Source organism: Protobothrops mucrosquamatus, unplaced genomic scaffold, assembly GCF_001527695.2.
Source record: "Protobothrops mucrosquamatus isolate PMUCROS unplaced genomic scaffold, P.Mucros_1.0 scaffold2933, whole genome shotgun sequence".
NCBI lineage: Eukaryota > Metazoa > Chordata > Lepidosauria > Squamata > Viperidae > Protobothrops > Protobothrops mucrosquamatus.
The window spans coordinates 17,395-39,426 of record NW_015388958.1 but is presented as its reverse complement, the minus strand read 5'-3'; the positions used below and the strand labels follow the sequence as shown (position 1 = coordinate 39,426).

The window sequence follows — 22,032 nt, the reverse complement described above, 5'->3', positions numbered from 1 at the left end:
TGTCACATGAAATCCAGCAGCCATGCTTTGCAACTTGCCAAGACATTAGTGTTTGCCCTTTCCCTACATCCCATTGGCCCATGGTTGGAAACTTTGCAATATGGAGGGAGAAGGATGTGAGGAACCATTGCAGAAAAGTCAGAACAGAAAAACAGATGGTTACACTCAAAAGTAAATTATGGATATTTTTTTTAAAAAGTTTGCTACTGCAGATGGCAACTGTTAGCCCAAAAATGTAGGATCCCAAAAAATTAAGCAGAGTAAGATCCAGCAGGGAACTCCAGAGCTGTGAACCATAATAGGAAGATTTTTTAAAAAATCCTTGAATAAAGCAGTGTCAATCCACTGCCACTGCAACAAAAAAAGCTATATGTAATTTGACCTTAAATTGAGGGAGGGATTAATTTTTAATGCTTGCCAATGATCCTATTGCCTTTGAAGGCACTGGTCAGTGTCAAATATCAGGATAAAGGAATTTTTTTTGTGCTAAATATTCTTTTGGTGCCTTTTGCAATCTTCATAAGTAAACACATTAGAACAGCCTCCCTTCCATCTGGTCCCTTCCATATAAATTTTGGATTATAGTTCCCAGATCTCCCAGGCATTGGCATGTGGGGAAGTTAGGGTACTATCTCATCCATAAGGTTGGAAGGTGAGGCTGGATTAAATATTTATCTTTTTATTAGGATATGCAGTCCTCATTGGCCTTGCATATTTGCAGTTGACTTTGGATGGGGGTAGGCTAAAATATTGCAAAATCAAATTAAACAAATACATGTAAACCAGTTCTCATCATCTATGGTAAAGTGTTTCATCCATCAATTGGTTTGAGCAGAGTTGTGTTTAGAGGATGCTGTTGGATGAGTTTTTGTGTATTTTCTGCAGGTGTAAAAATGGCAGATGTCCCTGCCCATAGGTTGTTTTTGCAAAGTCTCATGATCTATGGGTTTCATGTTCTGTGTTTGTTAGGCTGGAGCAGAGCCCCCACAAATAATGAGGGCCACATATACTATTAATGAAACCTGAAAAGAGAGGAAAGGGGTCAAGATCCCATTAACATAGTTTTCAATATTTAATCAATTTATACAAGCTCATCTTTGTAACTCCCTTATCTTTCTTGCTAAGGATCCCTTTGCAAATTCTGTTACGTGGTTCTGTATTGCTTTTTCTTTTTATTGTTTGTTACAGAACTGTGTTAATTAAAAGAGATGTTAGCTGTTTGGTTCAAAGACCCTAGAAAAACCTATTTATCTTTCAACTTATTATTAATAGATTAAAATATATCTGGATTTTATTTTTAACCTGTATAGCTATACTTGCTTAGGTGGAAAGCCGTTGCTGCCGCCACCATCCCCAAACTACCAAGACCAGTCTTGGATCCCTAAGAACTGCAGAGCTGCAGTGGCCCCTGCTCTCCCAGCAATGCAGCATTAGCAGCCACCATGTGTGCATGCATCCAGCTTGCCACTGGAGTATTGGATGAAGGATCCTATGCAGATCAGTTTCTGCATCGGTGTTATCTAGGCTGGAAGTCAAGACTGGAGAGGGCAATACTTCTTTCCTTGCAAGTTCTCAAGCACCAAGGGAGTTCCAAACTATTACTATTATTGTTTTGATTTTATTGCTATGATTGTATTTATTTATGGTGTCAATCTCCCTGTTGAGAGTCCTAGGAGGAGGAAGGAGTATTAGGCATATTCACCGCCTTGAGTTATTTACAAAAACAACAATAAAGGTGGGATATAGCACTTATCACCAGCAATAGCACTTAGACTTATATACCGCTTCACAGTGCTTTACAGTCCTCTCTAAGCGGTTTACAAAGTCAGCCTATGGCCCCCAACAATCTGGGTCCGCATTTTACCAAACTGGGAAGGATGGAAGGTTGAGTCAACCTTGAGCCGGTGAGGATCGAACTATCAAACTGCTGGCAGACAGCAGTCAGCAGAAGTAGTCTGCAGTACTGCATTCTAGCCACTGCGCTATCACGGCCCTAATACTCCTTCCTCCTCCTAGTGCTCTCAACAGGGAGATTGACACCACTGCCAAATTTATTGGTGCTGGTGTTTCATAGGAGGAGGGCTGTTCTGGCAGGGGTATTGAAACCGTCTTTAGGAATCTGAGGGTGGCACGGTGGCTCAGTGATTAAGACGCTGGGCTTGTTGGCTGGAAAGCTGGCAGCCCAGGTTTGAGACCTGAGTGTCACGCGACAGGGTGAGCTCCCGTCCTTGGCCCAGCTCCTGTCAACTTAGCAGTTTGAAAGCATGCAAATGCAAGTAGATAAATAAGTACTGAGGGGCACATGACATGGATTTTGTAATTGGTTAACTAACACGGTTATTTTGTATTTTAACTTGACTTGCATTCTCTCTTTTAAAATAATGTTCAGGTTGATTGTAGATTGGAATGTAGGAAAACTTTCATCCTAGGATTGTATGGATTGGATAGCTTTTAACATTCCTAAATTGAAAAGATAATTTACAGAAGGATGTCCTGGAGATTATCTTCTGATAAGAAAAAGTTTCTTAGTGTCAACTGGCATCTGGTTATCCAACTTCAAACAAGCTTTGTAGTTGATTTACTGTGCAAGGAGGGGTTACTCTTATCTTGTCCGACCAACTTTCCTCTTTCATTTTTCTTTGTTAACTATAAAAAGGAATGTAAGATGGATCTCGGGGTTCTCCTTTTCATAGGAAGATCCCACTTTATCAGGGTACCCTAATAAACTGCTTTTAAATGATCTTCCGACTCGGCTGCTTATTGGGAAGGTAAACCGAGGCAGAACCTAGGGCCAGATTTAGCTATGGGTACCACTTTGGTAACAGGGGTAACAGCGTTCCATGACACCCTGCTGGCTACATGACTGCAGAAACCTCTTCAGCCAGCGCTGGCTCAATGGCCTTGAAACGGAGATGAGTACTGCCCCCTATAGTCAGCAATGACTAGTGCAGTAAAAATCCACAGGGGCTTCTTTACTTTTTTTTAACCTTAGGAATCTAATCATCGGTTACGCCGGGCATCCTTCTCTGAAACAGCAGATGCAGTTCTGGGATTTTTCCTGTCCGAAGACGTGGGTCTCTTCTCTCTCATGGTTGCATTCTAAATTCTGCTTGCCAGGTGAAGAGATAAGTTTCCAACGCTGACACTAATGAAGTACAATGATTCTGGGAACTTGAGTTTGGAAAATGTTTATCCTGGAAATGTATGCTACTTCCAAAGCAACTTCATTAAAGATGGTAACAAGTTTTAAAAATACTTTAAATTACATCTTATGGGAGGAGTGGGGAGAGGATCAATATCTTGTTGGAGAGCAACTACAATGTTAATTTGGCTGTACTAAATTATACGTACCTTTGTGTTTGTACAGGAAATTTTTCTCAGGATTTTTCAAACCAAACCAAACCAAATGAAAAGAAAAGAAAAAGCAAACAGATACTTAAAATTTGTACTTTCTTGTCTTAGTCCTGCAGTGTAAGAAATAAAAGCCAGGAGCTTCCATATGACGCCTTAGCATTCATGCCCATGCATTTATATGGAAAATATTTTTTTCATTGTTTGAGAACATGTTAGTTTTACTTCCTGTATCATTACTGACTTATTATTGTTTGGATTTTTGTTAACGAAGATGGGTTGGCTTTGCCCAGAGGTTTAATTTCTAGGGAACTTGAGAAAATTTAACAACTTCTGATATGTAATTTATCAAAAGATAACAAGCCATAATATGGATTCTAGTAAGTGACTTTTATTTATTATAACCAAATATCTTGTGCTGTTTCTCCCACCTACTTTACATAAAGGGCTAGAAGCAACTGTCTTGGGGTGGGAAATATAGTTTCCATCTGTTTTTTGTTTTGGTAACAGTCTGGAGTGTTAATACTGTAGTTTACTTTTGACCATGTGAGAACTAACTTTCACTGACTTTCACTTAACAGATGGAATTGATCCCTTGGAAAACAAAATGTACCACTATTTTCTGGATTTATCCTCTCAGCAAGTTTTGATAGAGTCCTTAGCACACTCTAAACCCAACTTAGGTATCTGTAGGCTTTCCATCACTCCATCTAGCCTATATTTAGTAATATAGTGGCCTCCAATATCAACCACAAACGAACTGAAGCATTTGGATCAAACGTTTGTAGGGATTTTATACAACTTCCTTTTGTGCAACTTCCATTGGCCTAATAAAGATCCTGTCCCTGCAGAAGCCGCTGGAATTAAGCAGGCTTGGACTTAGTACCTGGATGGGAAATTACAGGGAATATCAGGGATATAAACTACACTTGTAAGTAAAAACAACCGTAACAAAAAAGCAGCGATAAACCCATCCCATAACAAGGTTGTCTTCATGAAGTCATCAGAGGTTAGCTTGAGGACATCTTTATAATTTTAGTTTTCCCCATTCTTGTAGCTTGTGTGTATTGGAGTATCTCCTGGGTGGTGGTAATTGAACTTCAATATATATTGAGCTATGAGGGGTCCTTGGTGCTCTCTGAGCTTGGTTGTTTTCTAACTAGTTTGGGTAATGAAACATCTACAAGAAAACAATCAAGCTCAGAGAGCACCAAGGACCCCTCATTTCAACCCTGAGCTGCAAATATTCTCCTTTATCGATATTGAACTATGTTTGGCTGCAGGAAGTGTTCAAGCCTCCCACCCCTGCAAACATACTGTCCACTATACTTTTCATAGTTTCCTTTGGCAGCAACAGCATGTGAAATGCCATTGCACAATACCGCACCATTCCAGCCTATAGAATTTACACCGTCGCACAATGTAAAATAAGCACATCTGTTCTGCTTTGTGAGATTTCAGTTGGAGTTTGCAGTTGAAACCTGAAACATAACATGCACACAGTTGACTCAAACTAACAACATGCTCGCATCATCTCCAAGAGGCAGTAAGAGGGAAGGGGGGGGGGAAGGATTGCAGTTGGCCAAAAGGAGACACAATGAGAAAAAAAAAGATAGAAACAGCGGTACTCCATGACTTGATATATTTTGTGACATAATATTGGTGCGATTATTTGCAAGAGAGAACCAGACTTTCAACTAGTATAAGAGGATTAGACCGGGAGCATGGAAGTTCAGTTTGAAATCCTCCATCACCCAGTGAACTCAGTGGGCAATTGGAAACTACAGTAGTCACGTTTTCTTAGCACAGTCTACTTTATACAGTTGTTGCTGTGAGGAAAAGAATAAAGGATGACCTTATAAATGCCATCTTGAAGGTCTTATCGCTGAAAGGCAGGATGTAAATCAAAAATGGTGGAACAAGCTTCATAGGACTTAGAGGTCAGTTCCCCCACTCAGCCTGAAGTTCATGGCTGACTCGGGCCAGGTATCATCCTAGTCTAAGCTAACTTGACAGTGTTACTGTGAAGGTAAAAATAAAGAGGTAAAGGAGAACCATGTGTGCCACCTTCAGCTCCTATAGGAAATATTGGATATAACCTATAACAAATAAATATATCAATAAAACAAATCAGATCATCAAACAATGTATTTCCTGCAAACACTGATGGGGGGGGCGAAAGTTAAGACTAATTTTATTGAGGGGTTTTTGTTTATTTGATTTTATTCTTTGTTTGTTATTGTTTTATATAATCGTTGTGAGTCCTTCTGGAATCTGGTTTTATGATGAGTGGCCATATAAATATTTTTAAAGAATAACTCTTAAACAATAAGAGTTAAGAGACTAAAACTATTTAGTTGTAGGTCCCAAAGGTGCTTTTTAAAAGGCAACTGAACTTTCTTAGTTTTTTCTTGAAAACATTTCACTTCTCATCCAAGAAGCTTCTGTCAGAACTGAGAAATGAAATGTGTCCAGTTTCCTTTTCTAAAGCACCTTTGGAACAACCATGACCAGGATGATTGAGAATCTCCATAGATATTTAGCTGTATTTACTAGGTACAGAATATATCTCAGAGTAAATCAGTGAACTAGGTTCACCATTTCCCCATATGGTAGACTCCCATTTAAATATCTTTAAGTAACCTTATCAAATTTAAACAGAAGTTTGAGGATGGCAAAAAATCTCCATGTTCTATTTTTAGGGCAAAAAGAAAAAAAGTTTCCAAACATGAAGACTTAGAGCTCATTTTCAGCTTTATTAGTGTCTCTCCAACCTAAATTTATAAATAAGAGGGACCTAAGTTGGTCATTATTATTTTTTTCTAAAGCACATGAACATACATATGTAGCTTAAAATACCCACGGGAAATAACCGTAGCTGGGAAACATACTCTGAGCAAGAAAGAAGTTGTGTTTGTGGGTGGGAGTGAGGAGCAATTTCAAAATCACATCTAGCAAATATCCCTAAGGCCACCAGATTTTCCAAATACACATCTGCTTGTTTTGCTCCAGTATCATCATTCATGCTTTAATTCTAGTGAAATTCAGAACTGAACATTTTGCACGTTATCGACATGCCCAAGTATGTCTTGTCAGTCCATGCTTGTGGATGTGGCAATATGTTGACTTGCAAAGTAATTTTTTTAATTAAAGACCCTAGCTTACACAGAACAACATAAGCACGTTCAGGATATGTTTAGTTTAAGATTTGCTTGCACTGGCATGTATGGGCCCAAACTCTATAATCCTTATCATTGCTAAGGAATGCTGTATGTGGCATGGGTACATACCACATGGGTACAAAGGCTAGTAAGTTGGTCTATGCCTTCTCTGAAGTACTAAAAAGTGTTAATAAAACAGTAACTAATAATGTGGGCTCCCACTGATTTCAATAGGACTGAAGGATGACTGACTTCCATGGCATCTCATCTATTGCGGTTTCATAACTGATGGATTTCCTAAATCCAAGATCAGCAAGCTACCAGCTGCATCCCTGCCCAGACAGCATGCAACAAACCTACTTAAGGGATTCTAATTGCAAAAAAAAAGTGAGGTTTCTGGTTACTATTGGAATATTTCCATAATTTTAGAGCAACTCTTTCAGCCCAGCCATGCTTGCTACCCATATCATACACAGATTCTTTTGCAAAGTTTGCAAGATGATTTCTCCGTATCTGAATGATTCTTCATTGCACGGACAGATAAGCCATTCATCATACACCCCAGGTCCAGCTGGACCATCCCAGCTTCGTTTGGCTAGGGATTATAACATAAAAACTAAACAGGGTCATCCGGGAGACACCAAAGTATCTACCACTATTTATTTGCATCTCTGCTACCAATAGTTCCTTGATGACCTTGGGCATGTCACTTGTTTGTGAGCTTCACTTATTGCCTGTCCGTCTCCTTCCCTATCGAACGTTCAACTCCTTAAGACAAGGAAATAAATGGATGGGAATTCATGCCAATATCATCAGGATAAAATAAATGTAAAGTTCTCTGTTCTCCGGACGAGGCATCCATTTGCCCTACTACTCCTGCGTTCCCCGATTGCTTCCCAGTTTCTGGGCTCTCAGAAACAACCTGGTTTCTACCTCTTGCCCCCCTCCCATCTCCAGGCCAAAAACAACATCCATCCCTCTGCCCATTCGTAGGGATATTCTTGAATCATCTTTGTATAAACTGCCGGCCGCCACAGTCAAGAAATGATCATTCAGCAAAATTGGCCCTTCCTTATTCCCTGCTGCCTCTTCTGTTTCTTTTATCCACCTGCTCCAGATCTTTATTATAACGATTGGGGGGGGATAACAACTCCCAAACATGCACATACAGACATACACGGGCAAATACGCAAATGTATCCTGGCTCTTTCTAAAGACAGGATGACTTCCTTTTTTTTTTTTTGCCACTGCAGAAATCCCCACCACCACCTTTTGAAGCCTCAAAGCTCATTCTACCCACAGACACACAGAAATTAAAGGCCCCCGGAGAGAGGCCTGTGGTCTGAGTTTTCCTGCATCATTGCAGAGAGATGGATAGATCCCCCCTTCCAGTCTTCCCTTCAGTGCCTGACCAAGAAAGAAGACAAGGAGCTACAGAAGACAGATTTGCATAAAACCCATTCTCAGGCATTTATTTAAGCGGTTGCTCTTGTAACCAAGCCCATCATATATAAACTGCACAGTCGAATCAGCATCCCTGCAGAGTTTTTTTTAAATCCCTGTTCCATTCATACGGAGTGCTGCAGCAGGAGAAGAGGTGGTGGAGGAGAGGAATGTACAGTATATAGGCCTTTCCATAACAGTCTTCACCACCCCTAGTTTCAGTCCTCAGATCCAGAGTCCCCACAGGACAGAGACAGAGAGCAAACAGATCAGGATGCCTAGGTCTCCATCCCTAAGAGGTTATTTTTGTAGCCTAAATCTTTGTGCTGGGTTCCCTCCCCCCTCCCCCCCCCCAATTTTGGGTTTTTCTTCCTCCCCAACCAAGCCTGGTCATTGCAGCAGTATTTTTTTTAAAGCATCAGCTGCACCTCTGACACCTTCTCTCCTTCAGGCCCCAATTGCCTGGCAAATCAGCCTTAAAAGTGACCCAGCCATGAAATCCATGGTTTACCTTCCCCTCTCTGTTTACGTGGTTGTGCCCCACACACACACAAACACACACACACACCTCTTACAAAGACAGAACACACATCTCTCTACGACCATGTACACATTGTGTCTTCAAGGAATCTAACGGCACTTGAAGCTAAGTAGTAATATAGTTGTGGCCTTTTTAAAGCCTATGCCTCTTTAACTATTACAATGTTATTTCTTGCAGGTTATGAGCATGCCAAATACACTTGAACAGGGAAAACATTTAGTGCTCACCTCTAACTCCAGCATACTCCAGCACAGACAAGATTAACACTATTTTTCTTCTGAGAGCACTCCAACATCTCCAATGCTATCCCCCACACCCCACCCCATATCTACCTCCCAAAAAGCCTTTTGCCCTAAGCAGAGCTCCCATTTACTTCCCTCCCTCCCCCACAAAAAACCCTCTAGGAAAGTAGGAACGCAACCTTCTCTTAACACCTTCACCTCACAAACCCCAAATGAATTTCCAGCAGAGCCCTACGCTCCCCTACCCTCTCAACCCCACCTTTAGTCTGCCATAGGATCAACAGTTCCACTCACCTACCACCTCACCACGTTGTTTTTTTTTTATTCCTCCTACCGGGTCGAATTGACCTGGACTGTTTGGTCAAAACACCCCAGATGTTCCTTTATTATCCTGTCTTTAGATACATCTGAGGCCAAGATGAAGGCAATTTTCTCAGCTGCTGAGCTAGTCACACCATGCCCACCCCGTGGAACAGGTGCACCCCACTTCCATACCCCACTTCCAAATCTGCCAGAGACTCACCGGTCTGCCCTTTCCCCAGGGTCTTCTCCAGCCGGTAGGGCCCCACATACTGAGCATGTTGCTGGCTCTGCTGCGACTGGTAGGGGTGGACCCCACCTGCTTCTTTGCCACCGGACATGGCTTTTGTCTGTCGCCCTTCTGAGCAACAATCAGAAACGGGGTGGTGGGATGGGAAGGGGTACAGCAAGGCGAGGCAAGGCCCCCCCAGGTCCCCCCCTATAGGGACAATACCGAGGCCGGCATCCTGCTGGGTTTAGCAGGAGGGGGATGCTCTCGGCATCAGGAAAGGGAGAGTAGAGAAGGAGGAAGAATGCTACAGCCCGGGTACCAGCATCATTCAGCTGGTCCAGCCAAGGATGATGCTGTGGATGAAGGATGTTCCTGGCGAGGCTCTTCTCCTGGGCTGGTCCTTCGCCTCCTCTCACTGCAATCTGAAGGGATCTCTCGAGCTCTCCCCTTACATCAGCATCCGGGCAACTGGGTGACAGACACAATCCAGGTTAACCCTTGGTGGAACAAAGGCAGCGCCTCCTCCCCAGGCAGGGGGGAAGGGGTGGGGATGAAGGGGCGGGGTTGGGATGGGGAAAGGGAGTGGGGAAAGCTTTCTGACGGGATACGTGGAGCCATGGGGTGGGAGGGCTTAGCGAAGGTTGGGAGCACTGGATGAGGAGCATGGGAAGGAAGCAGGGTACTCAGCTGTGGATTGCAGGTTCCTGTTCTGGTAAGGGAATACTAGTATGCCTGTAAGCTTTTACGTGGGTGTGGGCACAAGTGAGTGCATGCACTCACCCAGTTGTATGTAATGAGTTTTTGTAAGGAAGAGATGAATGCTGATTTTTAAGGGGGTGGCAGTGCTTGTGTCCATGTGTTTGGTAGACAGAGGGATTGCCCTTAACAAGAAATCAGGTGTGCTCACAGATGGAGGGGGGGGGGGGAGAGGGAGAGAAAATGTGTGAGAGAGAAAGCTGCAAGTTCTCTTACTTTTTGTTTATGTCATGTAATCTCTTGTATATAAACAAGCTGAGATCCAGTATGGTCTAGTAGTGTTAGGATACTGAGCTAAGAGTGGGGTGGGGGTGGGGACCCAGGTTCCAGTCCCCCTTTACGCATGACAGCTTGATTCAGTCACTTTGTCTTAGTCTAGAAGAGGAAATAAAAAAAAAACCTGCCAACCTGCATTGGATCAGGGAGATAGTTTACAGTCCATGTCCTTCAATGAAAAGGCCTTCACAGAGGATCAGTTATTTTATAATAATAAAATGAGAGCCAAGTCTGTCCCTGGTGCATTTGGCTTGTAAGTAGGTTGTAGTTGGTGTTTAGATCAACACTTTGATTAACTGCATGCTCAGCTAGGTGAACGATTGTAGTTAACTTCAATTGACCATGATAGGCTAAGCAGCTAATACTTGGATGGAACACCATGAGGAAATTTTAGCTTGAGGACTAAAAAAATCAATCTGAAAGATTTAAGTGATGGTGTATTTCAGTATTTCTGCACAGTTGCCAAAAACAAAAACAGGGTCTAATGGTCTACCAGGCATCAAACATGACTTGATGGAAACTTAAGGAAAAAAGACATTTGAAGCACATTGCTCTCACACAATTGGAGCAGAATATCTTGAAGAGGTCTTATTGCTGCAGAATGGAACTCTACTCTTAGCCAGCAAAACAGAAAAAAAATAGTTTTGTAGTAATAACTCCCTTTGGTTTTACCTTGCAACCCAGCTGAAAAGCACTGCTATCTCAGGTGGAGACTAATTATGCTTTTCCTTGCTTTTCTTTCTTGCTGTTTTGGTTTGGGGCAGAGATCAGAGATCACCCAGTTCTTCCTTATAATTGCAATGTTGGAACAGGAATGCAAATCACAGATCTTCATGGGTATACAACAAAACAGTCTTTCTCAGACGGATGCCCTCTGTATTTACTAAGTTGATAACTCTAAAAATTCCCAGCCATGGGCAATGGATGAATTCATAATGGGCGTCGCTAAAAGGGACAGAGAAAACAGAATGCAGTTGGAACAGAGTAAACTGTAATTCCTGGGGAAACTTAGCCAGTTTGGGGTTATCATCAATAGCCATGACTTTTTTCAGAGATGCAACAAATGGATTTCTGAGAAACTTCCAAACTAAGCCTTTCATTCATAGAAGCAATAAGAGTAGAAAAGGAAGTGGGGATGAACAGGGGAAATAAGTACACAATCAAATAGGAAACTCTTGCTAAAAATAACATTGCAAACTCTTTGTGTGCACAATGCAGACATGGGACAGAGAAGATGACATGCATTCTTAACAAGCAATTGATTTCCAGAATCATGGCTTTAAAATCAAAGGTGGTGTTGGAAGTTAAATGAATAAAACGGCTCTGAGTCTCAACTGAGGTATCATTTCTGGATACGATTTCGATGCATATTTTTGTATTAGCGTTAAGAGAAACATTTGTAATTGCTCCATAACTTTGTACATTTTGCCTGAGGAGATCAGTCCCAAAGATCATGGGTGATGCTGAGTTACTGTATCTTCTCTTCATCTGTGATAGGTGGCAAAAATTTTACTTGGGAAGAAGTGAGGCTTTTGGACATGTGGCACCAAAATGCAGATTGAGTACGAGGCCTTTTCCATACTGCAAAATGGGGCTTGGTCTGCCAAAAATTTGCCACATGCCTAACTTGACTCTGCTGGTCTCTCTCTCTCTCTCTCTCTCTCTCTCTCTCTCTCTCTCTCCCTCCCTCCCTCCCTCCCTCCCTCCCTCTCCCCCCCCTCTCTCTCCCCAGCCCTAGTGCCACCGCTACCACTCAAAAAGGCTGCCTTCTGCAACACAGCCTGTTGTTCCCAAAACAGGTCCTAGCCTGGCACCGAAGCTAATAAAGACCACCAGACATGAGGAATGGCATTTTCAACATCTTTTATTGGAGTACTTCAGCAAAAGGGTCTTAGCAGCTAAAGGAGCCAAGGACCCGGAACAATACACAAATACAAATTTTATACAGCTATGATTAAAGAAGTTAACATCCTAAGAATCAATTATTAATTCCTTGACACGTTTATTTTGATTGGTTTCTTCTACTATACCCTTCTTCATCATACATTGCATGTTTATGCTACTAAGCTTTAGAAGAGAAGAGAAGAGAAGAGAAGAGAAGAGAAGAGAAGAGAAGAGAAGAGAAGACTTGAAATGGAGCTTGGAGGTCTTCTAGTCCAACTCCAATACCATTTCAGACAAATGGTTGTCCAGTCTCTTCTTAAAAACATCCAGTGTTAGAGCACCCAGAACTTCTGGAGGCAGGTTGTTCCATTGATTAATTGTTCTGTCAGGAAATTTCTTCTCAGTTCTAGGTTGCTTCTCTCTTTGGTTAGTTTCCATCCGTTGCTTCTTGTCCTGCCCTCAGGTGCCTTGGAAAATAGCTTGACTCCCTCTTCTTTGTGGCAGCCCCTGAGATATTAGAACACTGCTATCATGTCCTCCCTCGTCCTTCTCTTCATTAAACTAGGAATACCCAATTCCAGCAACCGTTCTTTATATGTTATCAAAAGGGGTGCATGATTAGTATAATAATAAGCTAGAAATTACCAAAGGTTATATATCTACAGCTAGCATCCTTCTAACATGTCCTTCTAATTTCCTTATAACTTTCTTGTTGCTAGGCAGCAGTGTCCCACTATTTGTTATTGGTCTTGTTACACTGATGGCAGCTGCAACTTTCTGCCCTGATCAGCCATTCCTTTAACAAACTTTCCTAATTCCAACCTGAAACCTTCAAGCCCAGCACTCTCCAGGATCTGCCGCTTGCCTTCAGGTGGTGTCCTCTTTCTGACAGGCCCCTGCGGCCTCCTTGAGGTGGCTCCGAGTTGCTCAAGGCCTTGGTTCTTGAAGCAGCCTCAGAGAATGCTCTCCCGTGGCCTCTGCTGCCTCCCCAAACCATGCGAAAGCACACGCTGCTCTTGCACAGGCGCTGCAGGGAGGGTCACGCAACATGGACTTCGTAGTCCCACACCACACGGACTTCGTAGCATTGTTATATTTGCTAACTAACAGAGTTATTTTGCATTTTAAGTTGAGTTATTTGTCTCTCTTTGAAATGATCAAACCATTGCAGGCCGGGATGTAGAAAACTCTTTATGGATTGACTGATAGCTTCTAACATTCCTAAACTGAAAGGATAGGAAGTCTGGAGTTTTGTCTTCTGATAAGAGAAAGTTTGTTAGCACTAACTGGTACAGGAAGTCCTTGACTTAGGACTACAATTGGGCCCAACATTTATGTTGCTTGTCAGAAGGTTGCAAAAGTTGATCACATGACCCTGGGACACCGCAACCATCATAAATACGAACCAGTTGTCAAGTATCCAAATTTTGATCACATGACCATGCGGGAACGCTGAAACCGTTGTAAGTGTGAACAACGGTCAGAAGTCACATTTTTCAGTGCCATTCTAACATCACACAGTCACTAAATGAACTGTTGTAAGTTGAGGACGACCTGTAATTGGTAGCTCTAATTCAGGGGGTCTCTAACCTTGACAACGTTATGACTGGTGGACTTCAACTCCCAGAATTCCTCAGCCAGTTTGGCTGGCTGAGGAAATTTGAGAGTTGAAGTCCAAAGTCTTAAAGTTGCCAAGGTTGGAGACCCCTGCTCTAGTTCATCCACAGCCTTCTTCTGCTCCATCCTTTCTCTGCCAGTTGTCAAGCATCCAAATGTAAATCACGTAACCATAGGGATGCTGCAACGGTCATAAGTGTGAAAAATGGTCATAAGCCACTTTTTTCAGTGCTCTTGTAACTTCGAACGGTCACTAAATGAGATGTTGTAAGTTGAAGACTACTTGTATCTGGTTTGTCTCTCTCTGTGAACTCCAACCTTATGACTTTTTTTCCCTCATGAACATCTTAAATTTTATGCCCTTGTTTTTGTCAGACCTCGTTTAAATAGACATACATGTAACGTTTGACTACATGTAACTGGTTCCCTATGAAAAGGAGAAGTTACTTTTGTCCTGTGCAATCAACTTTTCTCTTGAGTTTTCTTTAATACGTTAACTGTAAAACAGAATGCAAGCTGAGAATCGAGGTGCTCTCTTTGAATGAGGGGAATCTTTTTTAATCAAAGTGCTTTGAATAAATCATAATGAAATGATCTTCCTGTCTCAGTCTGTTTCATTGGAAAATATGCATACCAGGGCATGGGGCTAGGAAGCCATATTTGGCCTTCAGCAGCCTCCAAAAATCACATGAAAATAGGGTGTGCTTTCAAGAACAGCTGTTGTTGGGTGTCGATGAACACTGGCATGTCACCCAAAATGTTGCACACATGTCATAGGTTCATCATTACGGGCATAGGTTTACGAGAATTGGAACAAACATTGAGTGAAGCAAAGGAGAACTAGGGAACAGATTGAAGTTTAAATAATAATAGATGCATATACAATATGCAGTATATACATCTATACGTATCAATTGTATACAGGTACTCTCTTTCTCTCTCTGAAAATAAATTCAATTCTATTTTGTATGATTTCCTGTTAACCTATCACAAATATAAACACTGAGAATAAGGATAATAATGAAGATTGGATCCATCCTGCACTGTAACAAAGTTACTGGGTTTAATTGGACTTTTCCTAAATTCCAACTCTGGTTGTGAGAGTAACATGGGATAACTAGAGTTACTGAATGTCCAGCAAAAGGAGAATATGTCTTCCATTTTGTCTTCATGTCCTCCATCCAGCAGGCATAAATTTAAAATTAAATGTTAGCTCTTTTAGTCTTTTGCTTTTTTAAAATTTTGGAACTATTTTCACAGTTGTAGTCATTCAAACTTTCATGTTTGGTATCCTTCTAAATTATCTACTGCTTTCTTTCTTTCTGTTGTCCACTGACAGATTTGGCAGCCTAGATTTACAGGTAGTCTTTGACTACCTGTCTCTTGATGACCATTCAAAATTATGACAGACCCCCAAAAGCTATTTATGCCCCATTTTCAAAGTTACAATGCCCACACAGACACCTACACATGTGCAATCATGTGATCACATTTTGGGTGCTTGCAACCAGTTCCCCTTTACAGCCATTTACAGTCATGTTCTGCAGTCACGTTGCCACGACTTGTAACTTTTTTTGTTGGTTTCTGGCAAAAATGCCCATTGGGGACAATTGATTTGCTTAACAACTGTGGTATTTGCTTAACAAACGCCGCAAAAGTTATCAAAAAATCTGGTTGTCATGCGATGGCTTGACTTACAACTGCAATAACTTACAACTGTAATTTCAGGCTCAATTACAGTCATAAGTAAGGACTACCTATATTTAATTTATTTCTTTCAATCCAACCCTTTTAAATATAAAATGTGATTAGTTGCGAGTCAGAGGTAGCTTGTAAGCAGTCTGGCAGACAAGTAAGTGGCTGCTGCCAGGTTTGGGCTGTGTGTGCTAGGGGTTGCACAAGTACGCAAGGGAGGTGTGGCATGATAGCTCAGGGAGGCTTCACAGGGGTGTGCAAGCAGCTGCCCTGGTGTAAGCACAGAGGGGCTGGGGGAAGGTGTGTGGATAGGGAAGATTTATTGCAGCGATTTGCAGTCTTCCCTGCTGGCTTCCCCATTTATTTTCTGGAGAAGACAGCTGGGAAGGTCGGAAATGGCAGTCATGTGATCATGGGGCACTGCAACCAATAGTGTGAGCCAGTTGCCAAGTGCCCAGATTGCACTCCCAAGACCTCGACAATCTTGTAACTTCAAATGGTCACTGAATGACCATTTGTTGCTGAGCCAAAGGTGATTTGGTGATGACTAACATGGAAAGAGATCTTAAGTTATACCTTCAATTATATATTCCTGTATTTGCATGAATTAAGGCTAATCATTTTTTTGATGCTAGCCGTACACTCCTAAATGAGATCAGTGAGAACCTTGAATCAATTCTCTATCATCTATCTATCTATCTATCTATCTATCTATCTATCTATCTATCTATCTATCTATCTATCTATCTATCTATCTATCTATCTATCTATCTATCTATCTATCTGTCTGTCTATCTGTCAAATGTTGCTATATGGTATGTTCAGTTTATAGTTTCAGGTATCTTGAAATTGCCCTTTCATGGAATCTCAATTTTTTCCCTTCCATCCATCCATCCATACACACACACACACACACACACACACACACACACACACACACACACACGATTTTCCGTTTCCTCTTGCTACCAATATTCTGGGGCTAGAGAGCTTACTGAATTATTCGTGGACCTCTGCTAACCCAGGGTTTATTCGAGCCTGTTAATACTGAACTTTCTTTCTGCATTTGGATGGTGCCATTCTGCAAAAGGTTACGCACCACAAATTAGATGCTAGAGGTGGTGATTTTATATAGCTGCTTTGCCTTTTTACAGTAGCCGTAACATAATAAAATAAAACACTAAGGTAACATAAATAAAATATTAAAAGTAAAAAAACAAGCACTTTTATTAAAGAAAGCCTGGAATAATGTACAATAAAACAGAATAAATACATCTGCAGCTTCTTTTCTCTTTTTAAATTCTGGTAGCCAAAACTGTTACAGCAAAAAGGGCAAGGCAAAATAAAAAGAGGATGAAATTAAGAAATAAAAATGCTTCTCCAAGGAGAAACTTTTTTAGCCGGGGGGGGGGGGGGGGGGGCAGGCACTCTCCCTTACATCCTGTATTACATATGAGCATTAAGACTTGGTTATTCCAGCTTGCAGGACTGGCCTAGGGTAATTTTTAGGGGGGTTTTAATTATATTTTAAAATTCGACAAATATTTAAATATTCCTTTTAATTAATTTTAAATTTGTATTGTTTTGTATGTATTTTAAATAGATTGTCAGCCGCCCTGAGTCCTACGGGAGAAGGGCGGGATATAAATTCAAATATATAAAATATAAATACATTTGCAACTACGAATAAAGTAATAGGAAAAGGAAAGATCTGGGAAATAGGAAAAATAGCAGCTGACATTTGGTGAAAAGATACAATGAACTTTCAAGATGACTGCAAGGCAGAAATACCCCTGATTTTCGTTTTCATTTCTCTTTCATCTTTGCTCGATTGTTTGAGTCAATTCAACCTAAAAATCTAGGCCACCAATTTTACTAAAGTTGCTGGAAGGAAGAACCTCTCTTTTCTTCTTAATGTACAAACATATTTAAACCCAAACACACATGTAATACTGAACCTAAGAATAAGAACAAGTTCCTGAATTTAGAGTTTGGGTACTTAGTATTAGATGCAAAGCTAGATGTCATGTAGCAAGAAACCTATATTGGATTGGCCAGGAAGTCAAGAAGCCTATATTAGATAGCTAGTTTGGTCCAGTGGTTAAGCTGCCAGGCTAGAAACTAGGAGGCTGTGAGTTTTAGTTCTGCCTTAAAGCTGAAAAACCAGCTGAGTAAGTTTGGACTAGTCACTGTCTCTCAGCCCAACCCACCTCACAGGGTTGTTGTGAGGCAGGAAACAGGAGGAGGAAGGAGTATTAGGTATGTTTTCCCCCTTGCATTATTCATAAAAATAACAAAGGCAGGATAACAAAAACTAAGAAATAAAATACAGTACAAATCCACCGTCTTCGAGATGAGTTATTCACTAATCCAGCTAAATCACTTTTCCCTAATTTGATGCTTTGTAAGTTTACATTGGACTATCATTGCCATATGATACACATGAACGGATAGACAATTTCTGAACTATTGGGACAACTGGATCAGATGTTAGAAAATGTAAGACATTAGTCTAATAAAATTCTGTATTTATGTAGGAATGGAGAATGGAAGAGGACGGAGAAGGATTGCAGTTCTCCAGTAACAAGAGAGAACTAGCTCCATTACATGTTGTCATTCCCCAGAAGTTGGGGTTTGGTTCAAAATTTAATCATATTTGGAAGAGACCAAAGGAAATCAAGAAGAGTTAAGCTTATTCCCGTATCTGAAATGATATACATTGATAATGCTCTTGCTTAATCTTATTTCTGCCACTTTTGGAATAATGATCTTGAATGACCTGTTTTTGGAAATCAAAGGCAGGGTTGTTTTGAAAAACCAGACATTAATTTATTTATTTTATGAAATGCCTTAAGGTGGTCCTCCAGCAGACTCTGGGCAGCTCATAAAATATGAATTTCACAGAGATGAATTTCATTTCAATTTAAAATCAAGTTACTACAACTGAAAATATAGTGGATACCCCAGAAAACATACAATTATGATTAATTACATTGTCTTACTGTTCGGAATGCAATTCATGAATTGTAATATTAATTCATGTGGTCTCAGTTACCATATTTGGTACCAACCCTGGGAGATGAGTTGGGCTGAGAGAATGAGTGACTGACCTAAAGTTACTCAGCTGGTTTTCATGTCTGAGGTGGGACTAGAACTCACAGTCTCCTGGTTTCTAGACCGGTACCTTAATCCACTAGACTAGACCAATGGTTCTCAATTTTTTCTTCAAACAATCAGAATAGAGCTGGAAGGGACCTTGGAGATATTCTAGTCCTTCCCTCCTGCTCTAGCAGGAGACCCTATACAATTTGAGACAAATGGCTGTCCAGTCTCTTCTTAAAAACCTCCAGTGATGGAACGTCCATAATTTCTGAAGGCAAGCTGTTCCACTGGTTAATTGTCCTCACTGTCAGCAAGTTTCTCCTTAATTCCAGGTTGCTTCTCTCCTTGATTAGTTTCCATCCACTGTTTCTTGTCCTGCCTACAGGTGCTTTGGTAAATAAGTTGACTCCCTCCTTTTTGTGGCAGCACCATGGATCCCCTTTTAATATTTTTTGTGGCCATGGACCATAGCCACGGACCACCAAGATGTAACTCAAGATTTAAATCATAAAATGTCTTCAAGCCTTCACGGACCCCCTGTGACATTGTGCTCCCCCCCAATGGAGTACAGGTTGCGAACCACCGCACTAGACCAAACATGTGCAGGGGGGAGCTGATTTCCTTCAGCGAGTTGCAGGAATGGAACTGAAATCCTGAAGATTGACCTTCCAACTCTTACTTATGCTTACCTCTCTTCTATTAGCTTCCCAGCTTCTTTACAATCTGTGTATCCCTAAAGCTCTCCCCAAGACCTTCACCCTCAGATTTTGATCACATGATGGTAGGGATTCTGCAACGGTCATAAGTGTGAGGACTGGTTGTAAGTCACTTTTGTCAATGCCATCATGACTTCAAGAAGTCACAAAACAAATGGTTGTAAGTCAAGGATTATCTGTACTACAGTTAGCTAATATGCTGTGCTTTCTAAACAATACCTGTTGAAGGCTCCCACATTATGGGAAATAAAAAAAAATAGCACCAATCAGAGGCAAGATGTTTTTGTCTTAATGTGTTGCAATACTCATCTTGCAAGGGATAGCCATGGAAATCTACATAGCTTCTGGCTTGGGGGCCCAATAAGGCATCAGATCTGGGGAGGGTGGATTGCCAAAGCACAGGGTTCTGATCTATGATCCAGGTTGACAAATATTAATCAGACTTTATGAGCAGTGGAAATAAGAAGTATAACTTGAAAATAGGAGGAGAAATGAATATTGTGCACATTCACTGTCTTATTTATAGAAATAATAAAAGGGGGATACATATCTAATAAATATTGTGTTTGCTATGTTATTTATCTTCTAGGGCTGCTTTCAGAAACTGTTATAACACTATCCTCGTGCTCTTTCACTCACACCAAGTAAGTTGGATTTCCAAAATGTGATGAACTCCAATGCTTACCCTCATACTGGACGTAGGAATCGGTCACGGTCCTCCCTCCGGCCGGGGGATGATGGGAATTAGCTGTCAATTTTCCTGCCATCTAAAATTCATGCTTGCCCAGATGTATACAGCCTGGGTCTGCTCCCCGTATCTGAGACTCCGTGCCCCAATATCCAGTACATGGACCTTGGTAAGACTATGCTTGGAATACTGTATCCAGTTTTGGTCACCACAATATAAAAAAAGATGTCGAGACTCTGGAAAGGGGACAGAGAAGAGCAAGAAAGACAATTAGGGGGCTGGAGGCTAAAACATACAGTATGAATAACGGTTGCAGAAATTGGGTAAGTCTAGTCTAGTGAAAAGGAGGACTAGGAGCGACATGATAGCAGTATTCCAATATTTGAGGGGCTGCGTCAAAAAAAGGGGATCAACCTATTTGTTGTGATTCCATGCCAGCCTGTGTTCCCAACAGCTGAGTCTGAGGAATCTGAGGAGGAGGTGGAGGAGGCATTTGAAGGGCCATCAGGGTCAGAGGGAGGCTCTGATGAATTACAGGACTCACGGCTTGATGAAAAGCCTGGGCCCTCCAATCGTGTTCCTGATGAAGCTCAGCTGTGTGAGGGGACTGAGTCAGACTCGGACGACTCACACCTGATGGACTTGCTAATTGATGCTCGCGAACGCAGGCAAGTAGCAAGAGTAAATCAGCAGCAGTCAATGGGACAACTCCAGAGAAAACGGAGAAGGCACTGAGAGGCAACGCCTTGGAACTGCTGTATAAAAAGAGGAGGTGTGGGCGGTGCTGGTTGCTGAAGGCAACCGTTTGTAAGAACTTCCAGGGATCATGGTCTGTTTGTTTTACCAATGAATGTCTTGTTTAACTCCTGCTCTGTTTGCTTTTTTAACCAATTATCTGTTGGAAAAGTATTCTGTTGTTTTTGTTTTTGAGCAAACTTATCAGGACTGTTTTTGAAATAAAAAGGGGTTGGTTTTCCCAGCCTACTGTTAAAGAGGGGTTTGTTTTGTGACGCAACAAAGACGGACATAGGCTGGGACAGAACACTATTTTCCAAAGCACCAGAAGGCAAGACAAGAAACAACGGTTGGAAACTGTGAGGAATAAAATTTTAGAATAAAAAGTAAAGTTAAGTGACACGTATTCTGTAAGATTTCTACACGTAGTCTGTAAGATTTCTACACGTAGGCTGTAAGATTTCTACACAAAAATTTCTACACGTAGGCTATAGGATTTCCACACTAAGTTGTAGGATTTCATGATAAAATACATATAAGGGAATAGGTGAAGCAAAACAGTAAGGGGCAGGGATAATGTATTTTGTTTAGGTGATCCTGATAAGATTGTAACCTCTAAAGCTCAGCCAATGAAGCCACAGAGGAGGGGCCAAGGCGTCGGGATAGAATGCATATAATGTGTGTCTAGCTGTGGCTCAAATATTTATTTGGAGTCCACCACGCTTTGCAAACCGTTGTATCCAATAAATCTCTGTCTAATTTCAACTTGCTGTTTGGTGTTATTCAGTGGGCTAGAATTTCTGCCAACAAAACTAACCAAGGAGAGAACCAACCTAGAACTAAGGAGAAATTTCCTGACAGTGAGAACACTCCGCCCTCATCGTGTCATCAGATAACCGCCCGGCCGCCCTCTTCAGGGTGACCCGCTCTCTCCTCCAGTTGAGGGAGGGAGGGGATCCCCTGGAGGGGAGGGCCGAGAACTTTGCTCAATATCTGTATGACAAAGTCGCTCAGATCCGAGAAGGCCTTGACTCTGACTGGGTGGCCCCGGGGGAGGAGACGGGAGCAGGTCTTGAGACTGTTGTATGGGAGGGGTTTGACTCTGTGGCCCCCGAGGACGTGGACAGGATCCTGGGGAGGCTGAATGCAACCACATGCCTATTGGATCCGTGTCCCTCCTGGCTGGTACTGGCTGCCCGGGAGGGTACACGAGCCTGGCTCCAGGGAATTATAAACGCTTCTTTACGGGAGGGGGTCCTCCCCGCAGCCTTAAAGGAGGCGGTAGTGAGGCCC

General features: G+C 41.7%; 1 protein-coding gene across 1 annotated transcript in view; it reads right to left on the bottom strand.

The window, feature by feature from the left end:
* LOC107296682 (serine/threonine-protein kinase BRSK1-like) overlaps positions 1-9,379 on the bottom strand; it is a gene marked incomplete at its 3' end in the record, with an annotated part of 41,172 nt that extends 31,793 nt beyond the window's left edge. The window contains exon 1 of the mRNA XM_015826030.1: positions 9,262-9,379. Coding sequence (XP_015681516.1) covers positions 9,262-9,379 — 118 coding nt within the window. The remainder of the gene's footprint in view (positions 1-9,261) is intronic.
* Between the last annotated feature and the right edge of the window lie 12,653 nt (positions 9,380-22,032).